Source organism: Myotis myotis, unplaced genomic scaffold (genome assembly GCF_014108235.1).
Source record: "Myotis myotis isolate mMyoMyo1 unplaced genomic scaffold, mMyoMyo1.p scaffold_m19_p_7, whole genome shotgun sequence".
In the NCBI taxonomy this organism is placed as follows: Eukaryota; Metazoa; Chordata; class Mammalia; order Chiroptera; family Vespertilionidae; genus Myotis; species Myotis myotis.
In genome coordinates, this window is record NW_023416379.1 from 81899863 (window position 1) to 81921537 (window position 21675).

Sequence of the window (21675 nt, forward strand, 5' to 3'; positions counted from 1 at the left end):
AATAATAATAATAATAATAATAATAAAAAGGTATGCCTGTAGGTTGTTTTTTTGTGTTGTTTTTTTTTTAATTTTGTTCTAAGATTAGTTTCATTTGTTTCCAAGATAGCTGCAGAGCACCTACGGTGAGATACTTTATTAGAAATTCTATCTAATGCCTTGAGTTCTTTCCAAGATGGCTTGTAAGAACAAAATTTTTGTGAGTTCCAGAAATTGCTTCACCAAATGCTTTTCAGCACTTATTTCTCAAGCTATCCAAGTTCTCTTACACATGTGTGTAATTCAGTACTCAGCCAAAGAAAGCCTCATGGTAAGTTCCACAGGATCTCTGAGTGCTCTCTCCTGTGCAGTTACAGCCATTCTGGCACTCTGCCCCACACACTGTAGCTGCCTTGGCCTCCCTAAACCCCAATCTCCTCAACTCTGCACAAAAACTAAGCTCTGTCTGGCTTCCTCTTTTCTGTTGCTTATTAAATGCTTTTAGACAATAAGCTGGGAATCATTTCAGGGCTTGCCTTTCTTGTTTCAGTGAAAATTTCTCAGTATAACAATCCTATGCTATGTGTTGTTCAGTATCTGAAACTGTCAAACATTTTGTCATTTCCTAGTTGTTTGACTCAGGGGGGAAAATTCAGTCTTTGCTACTTCATCATGGCCAGGATTCTGAGGAAATAAATGTAAAAAAAGCAATTATCTTTGATTTTGTTTATAAGATCAACTCACAGAGCTCAGAAAATATGAGAAGTCAGCATCTGAATTTTAACAAACCACTATCTATTTGATGGAGAGGACTATAGGAGAAATATCATAATGTAGATGAAACCAGCAATACACTTCTACATACCTGTACATGAGTTTCACGAGGGACAGATATTATAACCAAGTACTATAATGAACTGATCCAAAAATCAGACCTAACAATAGCGATACCACAAAGGACTAATCTGAGATTAAGAAATGCTTTTATTAAGTACTAGAGGCCTGGTGCAGGAAATTCGGGCACTCAAGGTGTGTGTGGGGGGTCCCCTCAGCCTGTTCTGCGCTCTCTTGCAGGCCAAGAGCCCTCGGGGGGATGTCCAACTGACAGCTTAGGCCCACTCCTCTTAAGCCGCCAGTCGGACATCCTTAGCGCTGCTGGGAAGGTGGGAGAGGCTCCCACCACCACTGCTGCTCTCGCCAGTTGTGAGCCCAGCTTCTGGCTGAGATGTGCTCTCCCTATGGGAGCGCACTGAACACCAGATGGCAGCTCCTGCGTCGAGTGTCTGCCCTCTGGTGGTCAGTGTGCGTCATAGCAACCAGTAGTTCCACAGTTCGGTCGATTTGCATATTAGCCTATCATATAGGAGATAAATTACTTTTATATCATAAATAAAATTCTCAAATGTAAAAAAAAAAGGAATACGGAAATCTTCCATATTGTATGGTAAATGGGAACATGGGCCCCTTCCCATGCTCCCCCTCCTTCTCCCACCCTGTGGGGAATATAGTGAAGGCCATCAGTAAGTGGACTGTGAGACCTTGGGAGACGAGCCAGCTTCTCAATCAGAAAACAGCTAGTATTTTGATCTCACACAGCAGCTGTCCCCCTCCCCCTGTAGGCTCTGTTTTTCTCTGTTTTCTTTACTCTTTAAAATCTTGTGTTGGGAAAGTCTGGGTGGCAGCAAAACAATTGTACTGGCTGCCTGCCCCCTGTGTGGCCTATCTGTAGGCCAGATGGGAGTTAATAGCTCAACTTCAAAAGTGGTAGCCGGTGCAGCAGGAAAAACTTTACTGCATGGCCCTGGTGTGCATGTACCAGTAAGTCCTAATAAATCCATGCCTTTCACAGCCAGTTCTCCAGGTTATTTCTTTGGAATTGGCAAGCATTACCCTGAGGTTTTACCAAACCTCAGCGCTTTGCATTACACACGCAGAGCTCAATTACTGAATAAGAGATAAAGCTATGAAGGAGCATAACATATTCAGGGAAAAGACTGGTTGTTGCATTTAATGAGTGAAAACAGTAGAAGATGGTAACAAAAATATAATTTGGAATCAGTTCCCAACAATACCAAATACTGGACAGGATACTGAGCAATAGGAGCTCTCAATCACTGTTGGTGGGAATGCAAAATGGTACACACACTTTGGAAGACAGTTTGGTGGTTTCTTATAAAACTAAACATACTCTTACCATATGATCTAATAATAACACTCCTTGGTATTTAACCTGATGAAATGAAAACAGATATATAAAACCTGCATGGAGATGTGAAGAAAGCTTTATTCATAACTGCCAAAGCTGGAAACAACCCTTCAGTAGGTAAATGGCCCCAGATAATAGAATATTAATCAGCACTAAAAAGAAATGAGCAATTAAACTCTGAAAGACTTGAAGGAACTTTGAAGACATATTACAAAGTAAAAGAAACCAATGTGAAAAGCTACACACTGTATGATTATAACTATATGACATTCTGAAAAAGGTAAAACTATGGAGAAAATGAAAAGATCAGTGGTTGTCAGGAATTCGGAGCAGAAAGAAATGAAAAGTCCTCTCAGAGAGGAATTTTAGGACAGCGAGACTATTTTGTATGATATTATAAATGTACATTTACCAAATTACACATTTGTCCAAACTCGTGAAATGTACACCAGGAGTGAACCCTAATAAAAACTATCATCTTTGGATGACCATGATGTGGCAAATGGAGGTGAACTGATTATAACAAATGTAGTACTGGACCACCCTGGTGCAGATGTTGATAGTGGGGAAGTTTGTACATGTGTGCAGGTAATTAGTATATGGGAACTCTGTGCCTTCCATTCAATTTTGCTTAACTCTAAAACTGTTTTGAGCCCTGGATGGGTTGTTCAGTTGGTTAGAGCACTGCCCCAATAAAGTCAAGGTTTCAGGTTTGATCCCCAGTCAGGGCACATACAAGTATCAATCAATGAATGCATAAATAAGTAGAACAACAAATCAATTCTCTTTCTCCCTCTCTCTCAAATCAATTTTCTTTCTCTCTTTCAAATCAATAAATTTAAAAAAACCTCTTTTAAAAAATAGTCTATTAAAAAAATGAATTCTGTAAAGATGTAAAATATAAGCAAGACAAGGAACTAAAGTAGGGGAAATCAGTTAAGAGAGGTCAGTCACACGTTAGGTAAGAAACGAAGAAAGGCAGCAGAAACAAAACCATTCTAAAACAGTATTCATGTTTTTGCAGGTAAATATAGCCTCATCTACTAGATATAACCATTCCAGATCTTTCTGTACAAAGGAGGTATATTCTACAAACTAATAATAGCCACACAAAATAAGTAATGAAGTAATGTTTTTTCTTTGTTTTTAAATATATTTTTGACTTCAGAGAAGGAGGGAGAGGTAGAAACATCAATGATGAGAATCATTGATCGACTGCCTCCTGCATGCCCCGCACTGCAACCTGGACATGTGTCCTGATTGGGACCTCCTGGTTCATAGGTGGATGCTCAACCAGTGAGCCACACTGGCTGAGTTGAAGTAATGTTTTTTAACAAAATACATACAGGTATCCTGAATAATGTTCAAGTTTACATGATAAGTGAAGTGAAAATTGAACAATACATAATTAATCACTTCCATGTTTTAAATAACCCTATTTTAACAATGTTTCTCGACTGGGGTACTATAAAAATAATAAAAGTATGAATGTTTATGCTTAGTTTTCTTATACATTATTTGAAATAACTATGAATAAATACTAAACCCTTACTAAAAAAAATGGTTTAACATTTTAATGGATATAAATTGGTAAAATCTTAACTTCTTATGGATCTTGACAAACTATTCCTCCCAGAAAACACCAAACATTGCAAAGTAAATACTAAACATTTATTAAATGTCAGTATAAATGGCTCAGTGTGGCAAGACAACAAAAGAAAGTTATTTTTTTTTAAAGTGGAAAAATTAGGCATACCTCTTTCTTCAGGCTTTACAGGAAAATACTTTTTCTCTGTAGATATCGGCTCAGGCTTTGGGGCTAAGAAAAAAACAAAGTTCATACCTTAAAAAAATCATTTTAGAGCACAAAGACAATTTTAGTACAGGTTCATTTAAAAATAACATCAGATGAAAACATGGTCAACAAAAAGAATAAAGCAGAATCATTATGCTCAATTTAATGCTAAACCTCCCACTGTTAGCATGAGTAAGTAATAACTCGGTAATCTGAGTTTTTTGTTGTTGTTTTTTTGTCAAATGAAGGTATTCATGTCCTCTACACCACCACTGTCTAGAGAACTAACTACAGTGATGGAAATATTCTACTGCTGTGCTGTCTGATATTGACTGTTGAGACTTGAAATGCTGCTACAGCAACTGTGGAATTAAGTGTTTTATTTTATATAACTAGAGGCCAGGTGCACAAAATTTGTGCACAGGTAGGTTCCCTTGGCCTGGCCAGCGATCAGGGCCAATCAGGGCCTTCCGGCTGCTGGCTGGGCCCTTCCTTCATTCCGCACCTCCCCCTGGTGGTTAGTGCATGTCATAGGGAGCGGTCAAATTCCCAAGGGGACACTTTGCATATTAGCCTTTTATATATATATAGAAGATTTTAATTAACTTTGTAGGACCAATTTAACTAGTGTCTACAAAGCCTCCAAAACTATCTTATATAAAAGTTATTTTTAACTTTTTTCCATGGTCTGGGATTAGGTCAGCAGATACAAGGCTAAAACTATAGAGCAGGAAAGGACTTGCATTATTCTATAAAGAGCAAATCTTTCAGAAAAAATTGTACTGTATTTATAAACATCAGAAATTGGATGCTTTGAAATTCACAGACATAGACAAACAGCCAGATTATAAAACTCTGGAAAATTCTTCTAGGTTTGTTTAATTCAACTCTTTAAAAAAATAAACTCTTCTAGTTTCTTTAATCCCTAACACACTCCCTTAAGGAAGAGTACATAAAAAATCAGCGTTTGTTTGAGACATTAAAAAATGGATTTCACCTGTTAAGACAGAAAAAATAATTTGTCAGGTCAATATATTAAGTTTCTCAGCAGTTCTTAGTCAATTCTCTTAATAAAAATGACAACTAAAGTATATAAATTATTTTCAACATTCCTATTTCATACCTTGTATTAATTGATATCTGTTGAAAAACACTAACAGATATTAATGCATGTGAACACTCAGTTTCTATATATTTCTAAAAATTGATACATAGCACATACTTTTTTTGCTAATGAAAATAAATGGTGTACATAACACCAAATTTCACCATTTTAGAATTTAAAGATATAAAAACAGCAAACTGAAAAAACAGTTTTCTTACATACCTGGACCCTTAGCAGGAGGTGGTGGTTTCTTTGGTTTCTATTAAAATAATAATGGTGAAAACAGTTCAATACTTATATATTAAATATACTTAAAATAAATTCTGATCATTAAAAATCAAAATTATATGAACATCTCCCCTTAATCCCTACCAGCTAAAAATTATAAAATAAAATCCTAACAACTCCACAAAAGGTCATGAAGAAAATTTTATTCTATTAGAATACCTCCTTGACCAAAATTTATCAGTGTTAGATAAAACTACGAATTCTTGAAGAGCAAAACTGTTCTGTTCTGCCTCCCCTAGTTTAAGATTTCTATGTACCATTTCACTGTGTTTAGCAATTGACACTTGGGTGGGGAGGGGTAGGAGATAAAGGAAAAGAAATACTCATTGTTTAAACAACAAAAAGAGCAGCTAGTAAATATAGGTAGCTTTCATTCTTGATTCTTCAGAATGATCAAAAAGAAGATAAAAGCAAAGGTATGTGTTTCCTTAATTTATTCAAATTCTCTTAGGATTTATAAGGATTTACCTAATGAGTTAAAAAACTCGAGACACCTTTCTAAGTATGTGAATTTGGTTTTTCCAAATTTAAAATAATAATCAATAGGGTATAAGCATCCAATAAAAGACCAAAAAAAAAAAAAAGTATTCATTAAGAAAAAGCCCTGGCCAGGTAGTTCAGTGGATTAGAGCGCCATCTCCATACACTAAGGTTGCGAGTTCAATCCCCAGTCAGGGCACATACAAGAAATCAACCAATAAATGCATAAATTAATCGAACAACAAACTGATGTTTCTTTCTCTCTCTAAATTCAATAAGCAGAAAAAAAAAGTATAAAAATAAAGCACACTGGAGGCTGAATCAATAGTGAATCAAATCCAGCTAAGGAAGGGCCTCAAACAGTGTGAGCCTCCACAGAGTAACCTCTGGTAATTTACTTAACTAAATGCGAGACTGAGAAGATTAGAGAGTTTTGCATTGCCTAAGTCAAATGTGGTAGACTGTCTTGCTGTGTATCTGCAATCTAACTCCCTTTCCCTCTATATATTTTTAAAACTCAATTAGGTTCATCACTCCATGGGGGAAGAAGGGGTCAAGGTGCACAGAAACAAAAGATTACTGATGCAACTCAGATTTACTTTATTCACCGTGAGAAAATAGATACTAGTAGATTAAATCCTATAAGGAGGCAAAGACTGCCTTTTATCCTACCAAAGAATGAACTGACAGAGTAACAGTAAGATCTACATTGCCTTATTTTCAACAAATTAAATAAAAATATAATGTCTTCCAGCTAAGTGCTAATTTATCTAACTAGAATGGCCAGCTTTTTTTCTTTTTCCACTGCATGTAATATTTTATTTTTTTTGTAATTTATTAAGGGTATCTGTTCCCATATTAAAAGGTGTGTGTGTGTGTGTGTGTGTGTGTGTTGGTGTTTCTTTTCTTCCTTTAAAAAAAAAACTTTTAAAAAATATATTTTATTGATTTTTTACAGAGAGGAAGGGAGAGGGATAGAGAGTTAGAAACATTGATGAGAGACAAATATCAATCAGCTACCTCCTGCACACTCCCCACTGGGGACGTGCCCGCAACCAAGGTACATGCCCTTCACTGGAATCGAACCTGAGACCCTTGAGTCCGCAGGCTGACACTCTAGCCACTGAGCCAAACCAGTCATGCTGGGAGCCGGTCCATCCTTGCTGCTTGACACAGTCGCTGCAGGGAAGAAACATCTGCACAGCATATGTTTCAAGGGGCCTGGCGTATATGGCATACTGTTCTTAATATGTTTGCTCACCTTGGCGCTATGTGTTTTAACCAAGGTCACCTCTCCGAGAAAGGTTGTTTCCCCAGGTAGGGATTTTTCCCTGAAGTTAGAGAGGGGATAAAAACCCTTAACTAAGTGCCAGGTGGGTAGTTAATCACTTTAACTATGAACAATCATGCTTAAGCTACATAATCTTTACTCCCTGGAATGGAGATAAGAAACGCCCTAACCTTTGGAATAGAGATTGATAGGACTGGAATCAACTGGTATAAATACAGATGTAACAAGACAACAGGACACAGAAGCTGGCTACAGAACCTGGATAGAACATGGCAAGACAACCTGACTAGAACCTGGTGACTGAACCTGGCTGGAGAACATGGACACAGAACCTGGCTGGAGATCCTGACCAGAACTTGGCTAGAGATCCTGGCTAGGCTGCTGATCAACTGAACGCTGTCTCTGTGTCATTCCTTCTTCGCCGACTCTGTCCACACCTTTGGGGACCCCTGGACCTGCTGGGGTTGGACCCCAGCACAGTCAGGGCAAAAAACCCCAAAACTTTTAATGTTGACATTATTGCAGGTATCCCTCTCCCCCCACTGCTTTTCCCATCTCCACCACCTCTGACTCCCCTCCCACTTAATTAAATAAAGTAATGAGCCCAGCTGGTATGGCTCAGAGGTTGAGCATCCACCTATGAACGAGGAGGTCTCGGTTTGATTCCCAGTCAGGGCACATGCCTAGGTTGCAGGCTCGATCCCCAGTGGGGGGGCATGCAGGAGGCGGCCGATCAGTGATTCTCTCTCATCATTAATGTTTCTATCTCTCTCCCCCTCCGAAATCAATAAAAAATGTATTTTTTTAAAAAAGTAATGAGTCAAATGTTACTCTCCAATATTATCAGCAGGGAAAGAAAACCAGGAATAAAGGACAGAACTGAAATACTGTTTTGTTTTTACTATTATTCAAATAAGTTACTTGAAGACATGAGAATCTAAGACACCCTCATAACAGTATTCAGTAACAATGTAAACATTCTGTTTTTTAAAAAATATTGAAAAAAGGTTCTTTAAACTATTATCATCATTGAATAATAAAGCTTACTGGAAAGTCCTTATCCAGTTCATTTATCTGAACAGCAAAGTTGTCCGGAAATACTCCTTCTTTACCATTAAGTTCACCCTTCCACCAGCCAGTTTCTCCAGTCTCCTAAAATTCAACATGAAGAATAATTAAAATAAGTGTTATCTTTAAATAAGAAAAAATTATAGAAAATATTGAATTCCATTATTTTTTACAAGGAAAAAAAAATACCTAAACATATCATGAGATCCTCCTAATAAAAATATTTCTCACTATTGCTTCTAGCAGCAGTTAAAAAGTTGGGTTTATAAGTCAAGTGTTTTAAATTTAATTTATAAGGATAAAAAGTTCTTGGGGAGGAGAAAGGAAAAATAAAAGGAAGTAGGAGAGGAGGGTGAAAAGAGAATATGAATTTCCAAACTGTATCTTACTAAATATTCTTCCCAATATTTTAATACTCAATATTAATCACATTATTCACTTGGTTTAGAAATTAACACGTTCCTCAATTCCTTCCAAATGCCATCCTTCCATGAGAAATTAATCCAAACTGTATGAATATTAAAAAAGGCATACAGTGAATCATCTGATCATTAATTTAAAACAATAGAAATAAATTTCAAAAATGATTCAATGGGATTACACCAAAAACAAAATATTTATAATTTTGCTCTCTTACAAAGACTAATTATAGGATTTTGCCTACATACCAATAATACTGTTTAGCTGCATTACTTTCCACAGGATAATTTTACATGTTGAGGGACATTTAAATTGTTTCCTCATTATTCCTTGTGGGGTTTTTTGTTTTTTTTTTTTTTAAATATTAACATGTTAAGCACCCAGCCTGTTTTGTCTTCCGGACAGAAAGTATAGTGTCAGTCACTGGTGACTGACTGGGCGCTTAATGTATTAAAAACAAAACAACAAACAATAGGTTCAAATAAAATGGGATGAGGCAAAAGAGAAAGTAAGAACAGAAACCTGAAGGTGGGTTAAGGTTAAAGAAAAACGCAACATGACGGTAAAAATAATTCCCAATAAGATCAATTATAACAAAGTTTCCTAAACACACACACACACACACACACACACACACGCGCGCGCACACGCGCGCCACTCAATATGTGCCAGGTTCTCAGGACACAGAAACAAACATGACAAGTCCCAGCACTTCCAGGCTCAGATGCTAGGTGGAATATAAGAATACTGAAAAAATGTTTCTATGAATAAATTACATATGATTTTCAAACCAGAGAAAGATCTTACCTTACTTATCAAGTGGATTATGTCTCCCTCTTTAAAAGTAAGTTCATCTTCATTAGTACCTTCATAGGCAAATAACGCTCTACAATATTCCTTAGCTAAAATAAAGAATGTAAGTAATATAACTTATATACATTGATTCTTTCCATAAATACTTAAGTTTCTATCTAGTGCAAAGTAATGTATACTAGAAACTATTAAAATGAATTTAATAATTTCAGCTAATACCATATGTGAAATTAAGTAATAATTTCATTAATCATATCCATTCAACTGCTTACGAAGTTCCTGCTATGCTCTAGGCACAGTTCTAACTGTCAGGGTAGAACATTAGTGAACAAAGCATATTAAAATCTTTGACCTCATGATACCTATAGCTAGCAGGATTTAATACTCTGATCAAGTGGTATGGTGTTGACAAATGCCTTCAACAAATATAAATTTCTGAGCATGTTTCAATTTTAGTATGAAGATTTTATTGAAACACTTACCTTTTGTTTTACCTTCAGTGTCTGATTTTGTTATCTCCGTGTTCTGAGTTCTGGATCCTAGTGACTGTATGATTGAGGGCTACAATAGAAAAGGATGAGATCAACTATTTTAAGTTAGAATAAAGAAAATGCTGTTAAACAAAGTTTACATTTACAGGTATCCAGTTTTCCCTAATAGTACTTAGTAACGTGACTGAAAACTCTACCATAAGAAAGAGAAAGATTTCAAAAGTGAAATGATAGCTCAGAACATCTAACTTTTAAAACTTCCTGGTTTTATGATAAAAAATACTGATACCCATAATACATTACCCTAATTTTAGAACCTCTAAAATAACAATAGCATTTAAAAACTTACTATGGGCCAATCCCTGAGCTAAGAACTTTACATTCATTATAACTTAGTCTGCAGAACACCCTGCATAAGGCAGGCACTATCATTTGTTTCTTTTATAGACTAGGAAACATTTACATAATCCGACTATGAGAAGAGTAATTTAGTAGAACCCAGATTGAAAGTCAGAAAGTGAGCTCTTAAACATCATTAAACTTCCTTCAATGAGAGAGAGAGAGAGAGAGAGAGAGAGAGAGAGAGAGAGAGAGAGAGAGAGAGAGTCTTGTTACTTCATTGCTCCTATTGCAATGAAAATATCATTAAGGTCATTATAACTATAGTCTTATTATAACTATAGTCTAGTAGACAACTTTCCACTATAATTTACTACAGTTAGGTCCTTTGCCATTTTATACCATTTCCTTGAGTCCTATTCCCAGAAATAACATTCTATTTGACCTTAGATTTCATTGCTTTAGTTAAAAATCTGAACACACTGCTAACTTACCCACTGACTTTAAAGAGAGGAAAGGGAAGGGAGGCAGAGAGAGAAACATCTATGTGAGACAAAAACATCAATAGGTTTGCCTTGCCCTAGCTGGTTTTGCTCAGTGGAGAGAGCACCAGCCTGTGGACTGAAGGGTCCAGGTTCAAGTCCGGTCAAGGGCACATGTCTGGGTTGTGGGCTTGATCACCACTAGGGGATGAGCAGGAGGCAGCCAATCAATGACTCTCTCTCATCATTGATGTTTCTATCTCTCCCTCTCCCTTCCTCTCTGAAATCAATAAAGATATATTTTTTAAAATGTCCAAAAAAAAAAAAAAAGGTGTTTGCCTCCCATACATGCCCTGACCAGGGATCAAACCAACAATCTAGGTATGTGCCCTGAATAAAAATCGAACCCACCTGGCCAAGGTTGTTCTGTTTAAATTTTAAAACACTTTAATTCCTCCTAATTCTAACCACCTATCTTCCAATCTGGTGTCATCTACAAACATAGCAAATGTGCTCCCTACTTTATCAATTCCTAGGTCAGTGATCAAAGTAAGCCTCGCAAGTCCATCATGTAGGGTGACCCTGAAACTACTATCATAATCACAACTCTGGAATAGTGGACATTATAAATGGCAATCAAAAAATCACTAGTGTTGGAGTCAATACGCAGGCACAGATATCTACCAAATATCACCCATTTATGCTCTTAAGATGAATGTGTGTCACTGTGTGAATTCTACCCCAAATGTAAAAACAAAACAAAACAAAACAAAATGGTGGCGTGGAAATCAAAAACTGCAGGACAACATGAGCTGTGTGACAAAAAAGTCAAAGGGAATGTGTAGTTTCTGTTTGCCTGCGTGTAGGGAGTGTTTGAAGGCAATGCCTTCACAGTGGCCATAGTGGCAGTAGAGTTTATGTTGGTGGAGTGGAAACAGTCACTGGGACAGAGGAGCCCACCTTGTCAGGCCCAGGCCAGGCCTTTCAGCTCCCAGGTGTTCCCCACGTGGAAAGACCCTTCCACCACTCAGGTGTGGCCTAGAAATGGATCATTGTGATTTGATCCTTAGCCCTGCCCATGCAGCAATTCCTGGACAGTTGGTGGGATTGTCCCTGGGCACTGGACATTTTTGGCAGGCGGATCAGGTCAGTCCTATGACCCACAGCAATGGCCTCCTGGTTTGGTGGCCTTGGCTCTGGCTAAGGCCATTCTCTGGGGCAAGTGGGCAGCACTGTAGCTCCTTTCAGAGACATATCTCTAACTTCACAAAAGAGATGCTGATGAAATAATTAACAAAAAAAGAGGAAGAGCCTGGCCGGCATGGCTCAGTTGGTTGAATGTTAACCTATGAACCAGGAGGTCATGGTTCAATTCCCAGTCAGGGCACATGCCCAGGTTGCGGGCTAGATCCCCAGTGTGGGGCGTGCAGGAGGCAGCCAATAAATGATTCTCTCTTATCATTGATGTTTCCATCTCTCTCTTCCTCTCTGAAGTTAATAAAAAAATATTTTTAAATAAGAGAGGAAGAAACACTTGACTCTAAGAAGAAGGAGGTGGAAGCCACTCAGGCAATTTCAAAAGCAGAGAATGAGAAACCAGAAACTCTCTGTGGTGACCTAGAACAGAAGTATGAAACATCAGAGCTTCAAATAAAACAACAAAAATGCTCCTTTCTGACATCAACTACAACAAAAAGACTTGGAAATCAAACTTCTGGAAGGAAGACAGATTGTGCTAAAGAACAAGGTGCAGAAACTGCCGTCAGACAATCAGTGAGAAATTTTGGAGTTTGCCTTGTACCATCATTCCTGCATCACCTTCAGTGGTGATGACATCAACCTTCATGCTTCAGCTTGCAATGGAGATGACATGGACTTTCCCAACCTGATTTCATCACAAGGAAATAAACTGTCAAATACAACTGTAATACTGGAGGCTGAAGTTAGCCATGTGAGGTGTTTTGTTCAGACTTCCACAGCCAACAGCTGTGATCACCATGAGTTCTACAAATTCCAATAAACCATCAAGAAACTTAAACAGAAGCAAAACAAATATATTGGTAAACATCAATTTGAAATGGCAATGCTACAGAATGTTCACAATAAGTAAGGGGTAGGTATCTACACTAATAAAAGAGAAAGATGCAAATTGACTGTACCTTCACAACATCCACCAGCCAATCAGGAGTGAGTATGCAAATCAACCCAACAAAGATGCCAGGTTAATTTGCATACACAGGTGCCAAGCAGCTGGGTAGGGCAGGACACTTGCATCATAGCCATGGCGACTATGCAGGCATTCAGCACCGCCCCAGCCGCTTGGGGCCTCTGGGCAGCATGGGAAGGTGGAAAGGCGGCTCTGGGTCTGAAGGAAGGCAGAAAGGAGGCTCGGGGATGGAGCGAAGGCGCAAAGGTGGCTCCAGCTGGAGAGCCAGGGGAAGAAAGGCCCATTCTTGCACGAATCTTCGTGCATCGGGCCTCTAGTCATAAATAAATGAATATGAAGAAAAAATTGAATAACTTGAAAATCTGTTACAGCAGGGAATCTGAGAAAGTGACCTAAATATCACGAAATCTAAAATTCATGATATGCAAAAAGTCTATTCAAATTCTACAAACAGAAAAAACAACCAAAAAACCAGTTCACGAAAAGACCATAGGATTTTAAATCAGAATTAAATTCCTCAAGAAAAAATTACCATCTGTACAAAATGAGAGATGTTTCAAAAAGAGAACAAGATGAAAAGAATGAGGAAAAGGAAAACAGCTAAAGAATGTGAATTGAAGCCTGATGTTACAAAGCAAAATAGTGTGACAAGAAAGAAAAAAGTTCTTCCCCAAACTACATTCATGGAAGAATCACTGAGTGCAACAAGCACTGTCTGCTGCTGAAAATAAAATAATGAGATGGAGTAGCTTAAACCAAGGTAACAATCTCATTGAAAACAACCAACTTTTGGAGAAGGAACCAGCATTAATTCAGCTCAGTATAAGGCAGCTCTGCTGTTTTAGGTCAGTTGAGCTTATTTTACCACAGCCCTCCACCGGGTCAATGACCACAGAATGCACTCTCTCTGAAGGCAACGAAATCTGATGAACTCAGTGAGTCTTCTAAATTGTTCTCAGAAGGGCTACAAGGGCTGAGAAATCAATGCAGGAAAAAGGAGCAACAATTAGAACCCTCCAGGAAGAGAGAAAGATCACCAGAGATTGATTCAATTGCTGCCACCTCTGAACCAGAAAGAAAACAATGTGAACAAACTGATTCAGAAATTAAGCAGCTAAAGGAGAAACAAGATGTTTTACAAAATCTATTAAGGAAAAAAGAGCTCTTATTCAAAGCAAAATGTGATGAATTTCTTTCTTCAAGTGAAAATTTTACTAATTAAGTGAGTGAAAATAAACTTCTGAGGTAGATGGTAACCAACCTAAAGGAGGAGACTACTAAATTTTGAAGTCAACATATGGATAATCTAACAGGGAAATGAAACAATAGTAGAAACTTCACAGGAAAAGCAAACAGAAAATCAAGCACTACAAAAGACAAATGTGTGGCTTTCTATGGTGAAAAAAGAAAAAGAATTGAAATATGCTGCAATGACGAAAAAGACTCTTGTTTTAGAGTAATTACTGAAAAAAAAGAACAGGACAGGGCCAATTAAATCAGCTCTTAAAGGCAGTCACATCACTCCAGGAAGAGAAAGTTATGTTTCATCAGGAGGGAAATGAAGTCCTGTTTGCACTGAAACAGAAACAAATGGAAACCTGTGCCTTATGGGAAGGAGGTTCGGTATATATGTGACAAAGAATTACACTTAAAGCAGGAGCTGGAGAGATCCCTTAACCATGCTTTAGGATCACAAGATTTCCCTTTGCCAGAAGCCTGGGCTACAGAAGATGGAGCAGCTAATCTGAGAAGGAAAGTCACAGTGTTGAAGGAAAAGCCAGATTCACCTTCTAATGCAAGCCATCGAGTCAGTCAGTAGGTATAGTCATTGCAGGAACAATGGAATGTTGTCACCAAGGAGAAAGATGAAAGTGCATTACAGCTTTCTGTCTCAGGAACAAGAAAAGCAGTGTGCTCACACATTAGCTAACATAAAGCTGGTACTAGCTGAATTGATACAGAAGGCAGACAGTCTAGATCAGCGGTTCTCAACCTGTGGGTCGCGACCCCTTTGGGGGTTGAACGACCCTTTCACAGGGGTTGCCTAAGACCAATGGAAAACACATATATAATTACATATTGTTTTTGTGATTAATCACTATGCTTTAATAATGTTCAATTTGTAACAATGAAAATACATCCTGCATATCAGATATTTACATGACGATTCATAACAGTAGCAAAATTACAGTTATGAAGTAGCAATGAAAATAATTTTATGGTTGGGGGTCACCACAACATGAGGAACTGTATTAAAGGGTCGCGGCATTAGGAAGGTTGAGAACCACTGGTCTAGATGGAAAACTGGGGCGTTTGGTGTGGGTATCTAGATAAAATGAATACTGGCTTGTATCAGAACAAGAACAAATTAAAGAATTTAACAAAATGAGGGCCAACGGGAAGTACTGGATAACATAAAAAAGAAATTAACTTACTAAGTAGCACAGAAGGAAAGTCGACAGAGTCCAAATGAGAAATCTCTTTGCAGTGGTTCTCAACCTTCTGGCCCTTTATTTTTATCTATTTATTTATAAAAAAATATATTTTATTGATTTTTTACAGAGAGGAAGGGAAAGACAGAGTCAGAAACATCGATGAGAGAGAAACACCTATCAGCTGCCTCCTGCACATCTCCTACTGGGGATGTGCCCGCAACCCAGGTACATGCCCTTGACCGGAATCCAACCTGGGACCTTTCAGTCTGCAGGCTGACGCTCTATCCAATGAGTCAAACCAGTTTCAGCTTTCTGGCCCTTTAAATACAGTTCCTCATGTTGTGACCCAACCATAAAATTATTTTTGTTGCTACTTCATAACTGTAAAGTTGCTACTGTTATGAATTGTAATGTAAATATCTCATATACAGGATGGTCTTAGGCGACCCCTGCCAAAGAGGTCATGACCCACAGGTTGAGAACCGCTGCTTTAGAGGATATTTTCAAACATCTAAACATGAACATCATGAAATGTTACAACTGATGGGAAGCACCCTGCATATCAAAAGCAAGGAAATGGAACAGTTCAACAAAGAGCAAGGCAGTGTTACTAGGTGGGTGACCCAGTGGCTTAGATCAAAAAGTGTCCGCCACATAGCTCTGAGACCAATACAGCAGTTGTGCAAAGGGTTCTTTTTCAGAACTTTTTGTTAAATATCTAGAAGCAAAATTTCATTCAGCTTTTCCAGCAGCAAAACACTCCACTTCGTAATATGAAGCCTTGAGATTCAACAGGAAAGACAAAATGAGCTAAAAATGTGCCACTACGTCTTCAACCTTCCCGAGGATCCATACCCAAAAAACAGGTGTGAATCCCTGTTCCACAGCTGTGTCTTATTAATCCACCTGAACCTGCAACTGGTGGTCCTGGGCATCATCTTCTAAATGCCATTGCTAATATTTTGCACACATATTCACCTTTATTACTCCCACCTGACAAGAGCATTCAAGCTGTCCTGAAAGACCTTCCAAAGCAAAATAGATGATTCTCAAACCAGAGATAAAATGGCACTTTGAAACAGTGGCCTTTAGGAAAAAGGCACATATTTGTTTTTGCAGTTTTACTTTGTTTAATAAAAATATTCTTAATAATTAAAAAATGTTGGTGTCGTCATTAATCAAATGAAGTGTTTCAATATAGTCCTAAACTGTAGAGTTGAAAAGAGACCCCATATCATCTATTCTAATGGCTCTCCAATGCAGACATTGCCTCTCCAACATTCCTAGCTGTTATAGCTATAGCACCACTCCAAAATCCACAAGAATTCCAATCTTTATCTTGAAAACCAAGAATCAATTAGGCCCCAAAATCTTAAGGTAGAAGTCTTATAGCTAGGAGAAGATAAGATACAAAATACAAGTTTTCTTTCCCGAACCCAAATCACAATTACATGAGAAAATATGTAGCAAGCTAAGAAAGAAAGAAAAAAAGTTGAAACTAAACATGTTAGGAGAAAACTTAAATATATATTTCACCAACCAAAACAGTCCTAAAGTGAAATACAGCTAAACAAGGCAAGTAAATACTGAAATATTTTAAACTTTTAAGAGTTAAATAAAGACATACAAAGGAGAACTAAAAAGGAAACAATGCCATAAACATCACAGGAGAGCCTCCTATATGAAACAAGTACTTCATCTGAAGCTCCCAGATATTAATTAACACCAGGAACAACAGCTTTGAAATAAATGCCCTTCAGATTGTAGCTATTTTCCCCCCAAAATAAAAACTCACAAGATTTAGTTTTAAATCTCTTATTAGAGCTTAGAATGTATGGTACATTCACTTTGACCTATGTTACAATGCCAGAGAAAAGTTAAGCAGTGCCTAATACACTTCATATCTCATTTTTAAAGCCATTTAAAAATGGTCCATTTGAGACCTACTTCAAATTAAATATGTAATTTTAGTTTTAAAAGGAAAAAAAAGACTTGCCTTTTCTATTTTTAAACTGTGACAACTAAAACTCTAAGGCTTCCACTAAGGAGAGTTTGTGTTAAATTTTACCACAAAACATTCTAATTTTATAAAACTCAAATGTAAACATTAATCACTGTAAACTTGAAAAGAGTTTTCTCAGTCTTCTTAACCAATGATCAGCGATCTCAAAAAAGAACATTTAAGAGTTGCAAAGTGATTTTTACATTTTAAAAAATGCTTAATGAGAGAAATGGTGATATTAATCTAAGTAAAGTTTATCGATATTACCTTTTCTGATTTTTTCTCTTCTGTTTCACTACTGGATGCTCTTGTCCTAAGTTTCACAGAGCCTTCTTTAAAAATATCTCCAAATCCTATCCCTCGAATTTTCTTTGGCTGTGTCACAGATCCGGGTGCAGTTTCATTCCCATTCCCCTGAGAGGGGAAAGATAGGGTAGGCCCAGTCCAAACAGATTCTGAAAGAATAATTCGTTTTTGAAGAATGACATGAAAATCTTGATACTCCCCCCGCCTTCCATAGTGTTTACATTCTATGCCTCCTAATAAAAAATGTCAAATAAAAATAATAAATTAAATGACTGAGCACTAACATATCCAAAAGAATAAGATATACTTTATCCTGATGTTTTTCTGGATGTTATGTGAAACAATAACAATTTAGGTATTTTCTTTTTTAAAAATATATTTTATTGATTTTTTACAGAGAGGAAGGGAGAGGGACAGAGAGTTAGAAACATTGATGAGAGAGAAACATCGATCAGTTGCCTCCTGCACACTCCCCACTGGAGATGTGCCCGCAACCAAGGTACATGCCCTTGACCAGAATCGAACCTGGGACCCTTGAATCCGCAGGCAGATGCTCTCTCCACTGAGCCAAACCAGTTAGGGCAATTTAGATATTTTCAATTAGTAAAATGCTAATTAAGAAATCCAAAAAATCATAATATACAAAATCCTTAACAAGAGCATGTCAAATTTACAGCTTCTGTGCCCAGCCAGTGTGGCTCAGTAGTTGAGCATTAACCCAGCGGTTCTCAACCTTCCTAATGCCGCGACCCTTTTTAATACAGTTCCTCATGCTGTGGTGACCCCCAACCATAAAATTATTTTTGTTGCTACTTCATAACTGTAATTTTGTTACTGTTATGAATCGCCATGTAAATATCTGATATGTAGGATGTATTTTCATTGTTATAAATTGAACATAATTAAAGCATAGTGACTAATAACAAAAACAGTATGTGATTATATATGTGTTTTCCGATGGTCTTAGGTGACCCCTGTGAAAGGGTCGTTCAACCCCCAAAGAGGTCTCGACCCACAGGTTGAGAACCGCTGCATTAACCCATGAACCAGGAGGTCAGGGTTTGATTGCCAGGCAGGGCACATGTCAAAGTTACGGGCTCAATCCCCAGGGTGGGGTGTGCAGGAGGCAGTCAATTGATTCTCTCTCACTGTTAATGTTTCTATCTCTCCCTCTCCCTTCCTCTCTGAAATCAACAAAAATATGTATTTTTTAAAATTTACAGCTTTGGGCAAAGATATGAAATGTAAGTCTGAAGCATTAAAAGAGATAAAGTTAATCATTTTTAAAAGTGGTAGTTTCCAAATACAAAAACTGGTAATATTAAAAAAATTTTATCTTAAAAAGTCAACAGTTCAAGATCTGTCCTTTTAACTCATGGATAAAGTAACATAAGTCGATGAAATTTTACATTATAATGGTAAAAAAAATATTAAAGAAAGTCTAATGTTATATGAGTAAAAAAGTTGTTTCTACATTCTTGCTCAGTAGCAAAGGTTCTTATTCAGAGGCCTCAATGAGTCCATGACCAGCCCCAAGGAAAACTGGATATTTTTTCAGTTCATTTTTCTGGGCAAAAAAAGCACAGCTCATAACAAATTCTCACAGGCCCTATAATCTAAGAAATTAAGTTCTAGAGTAAATCATCAAAGAAAATTTAAGAATAATTTTCCTAAATATCCGTGATTATCAGGCTCATTGATATTTAACAGTAAGAAAGCAATGAGTAATAATTAAAATGGTAGTACCATTTATTCCGGGCTTATTCTGTACCAGGCATTTTCTAAGCACTATACATGAATTGTAGCTACTTTGTATAACTACCCATAGGCTTAACATTAGCATTATTACTCCTCATTTTGAAAATAAGTAAACTAGGCAAAGAGATGTTAAGAACTTTCCCAAGGCCACGGTAACAAAGCCAACATTTGAATGTAATTCTAGATGACCCCAAAACCATTTTAAACATTTTAGTGTAATGATTCAACAACAAAACTTCTTGAGCCAAAAACTTGGTAGCCACTGGCTCTTCCTTCTCAATCATTCACAGTTCCCATCATCACATGGTGCAGTTCTTTATATCACCTATTTAGCTCCTATTTTACCCATGCTGCTTCATTCCTATGATCACTCCTCTAGTTTAAACTGATACTATTTCTACCTTAATTATCAAAACATTCTCAGCTAATCTCCGTATCTACTTTTTACTCTTCTCCAAACTACTTTCAACAATGCAACCAAACCAATCTATCTAAAAACAATCTAATCATTTCACTCTTGGTGCCTGGATTTAGCATTTTTGCATTGCTTTCTTAAACCTGACCCAATAATTTCTCCAGCCTCAACATTCACCACATCCAAGTATATACTCTACAATCCCTCCGAATTGAATCTCTTTCAGGATCTTGAAAATACTATGCTCTTTCTTTATCTTCTGTCACAAACTTGCCTAGGGATCCCCTACCTATTTTGGGATCTCAATCTGTAACTTCCTCTAAGGCGCAGTCCCTCATACCCTGCTAAGTTTGGTTTCTCTAACATACATCTATAGCACCCTAAAGTTTCCTGTCACAAACATTTCTCATGTGGAATTATAATCACTTGTTTAAGTCTTTTCTTTCTCAAAGGACTAAAAGCTTCAAATATGGAGAAGAATCATGCCTATGTTGCTCACTACTGTATTCTCAGAACCTTGCATAATATGCTCACCAATAAGCACTCAATATATTAAACAAATATATGAATTTTGAATTAATTAATATGTGAACTAATATATGAATAAACAAATATATGAATTTTGAATTAATTAAATTTATATTAGGAATTTTCCTTCACTGGCATTGACTTTCAAATGCCACTGATATCACTGCTCATAACTTGCATAGGAATAAAAGTATATGAGAAGACAATTCTACAGGCATGATTTTTTAAAATTAAAAGACAACAGGCAAACAAAAGGGATAAAATAATGAGACTCATCTAATATCCATACCCCCACATGTTAAATAGCATAGTGAATTTAAAAGATCAGAACAGAATTCCAATTGTGACTTTTACCACTTCATGGATAAATAATCTCAGAGTTACAATTTCTTCACCTTTAAAACAGGAGTGAACTAATCTCCTCCAAAGTTATGAGACTTTAACATGACAAAATGTTTGAAAAGTTCTCTGTAAACCACAAAAACCATCCATTCATTCATTCGTTGAGCATCAATGTGCCAATGTTCTAGAAACTGGATATGCAGCAATGAACAAAACAAAATGTATATTTAACACAAGGGTACACAGTCAATAAGAAAATTAATAAGGACCAATAACAAATATGTCAAAGATCAAAGAATAAAAGGAAATTAGAGTGGAGGATGGGAGCTTTTGGCTGTTTTATCCAGAGCTATTAGGAAAGGCCTAACTGAAAAGGTGACTTCTGAGCAGACTATTGAAATCAGACCAAAAGCCATAGGGAGATCTCGAAGAACATTCCCAAAGATATACAGCAAGTACAAAGGCTGTGAGACTAAAATGTTCCTGATTTCTTAAAACGCGTAACTACTAGAAGTGAGCACTTGAACATTCAGAAGGAAAGTAATGGCAAATAACAGGCTGTTACAATTATACAGCAAAATAAAACTTACACCAGGGTAGCAGCAGTGGAGGTAGTAAAAGAAAACAGATTCTGCACATTTATTTAGTAGGTGACAAATACAGTGTAAGATTAAAAAGAAGAGTAAAAGGTGAATCCAAGTCTTTGATCTAAGTAAGAGAGAGATGGAGTTGTCATTAACTTGGATAAAAAGACTGTATAGAGCAGATTTGGGTGCCAAGAAAAGGACAGAAGATCAGTTTTGACCATCTTAAATTTAAGATACTTATTAGACATAAATGGAGATTTTGCAGAACAGAACAAATTATGAATTTACCACACTTCTATAAAAATGTAATAGTGGCTCTTATAACTCCTATTCTATGGTCCTTCAATAAAAACTGAGGGCATAAAAATAAGTTATCCA

At 37.0% G+C, this 21675-nt stretch overlaps 1 protein-coding gene across 2 annotated transcripts in view; it reads right to left on the reverse strand.

Annotated features, from left to right (window-relative positions):
• LOC118659782 (CD2 associated protein) overlaps positions 1-21675 on the reverse strand; it is a 107793-nt gene that overhangs the window by 32193 nt on the left and 53925 nt on the right. For both annotated transcript variants that reach the window (XM_036316174.1, XM_036316175.1), the window contains exons 6-11: positions 17629-17816; positions 9928-10006; positions 9440-9534; positions 8192-8296; positions 5308-5344; positions 3942-4004 (exon numbers count right to left, since the gene is read on the reverse strand). In XM_036316174.1, coding sequence (XP_036172067.1) covers positions 3942-4004; positions 5308-5344; positions 8192-8296; positions 9440-9534; positions 9928-10006; positions 17629-17816 — 567 coding nt within the window. The remainder of the gene's footprint in view (positions 1-3941; positions 4005-5307; positions 5345-8191; positions 8297-9439; positions 9535-9927; positions 10007-17628; positions 17817-21675) is intronic.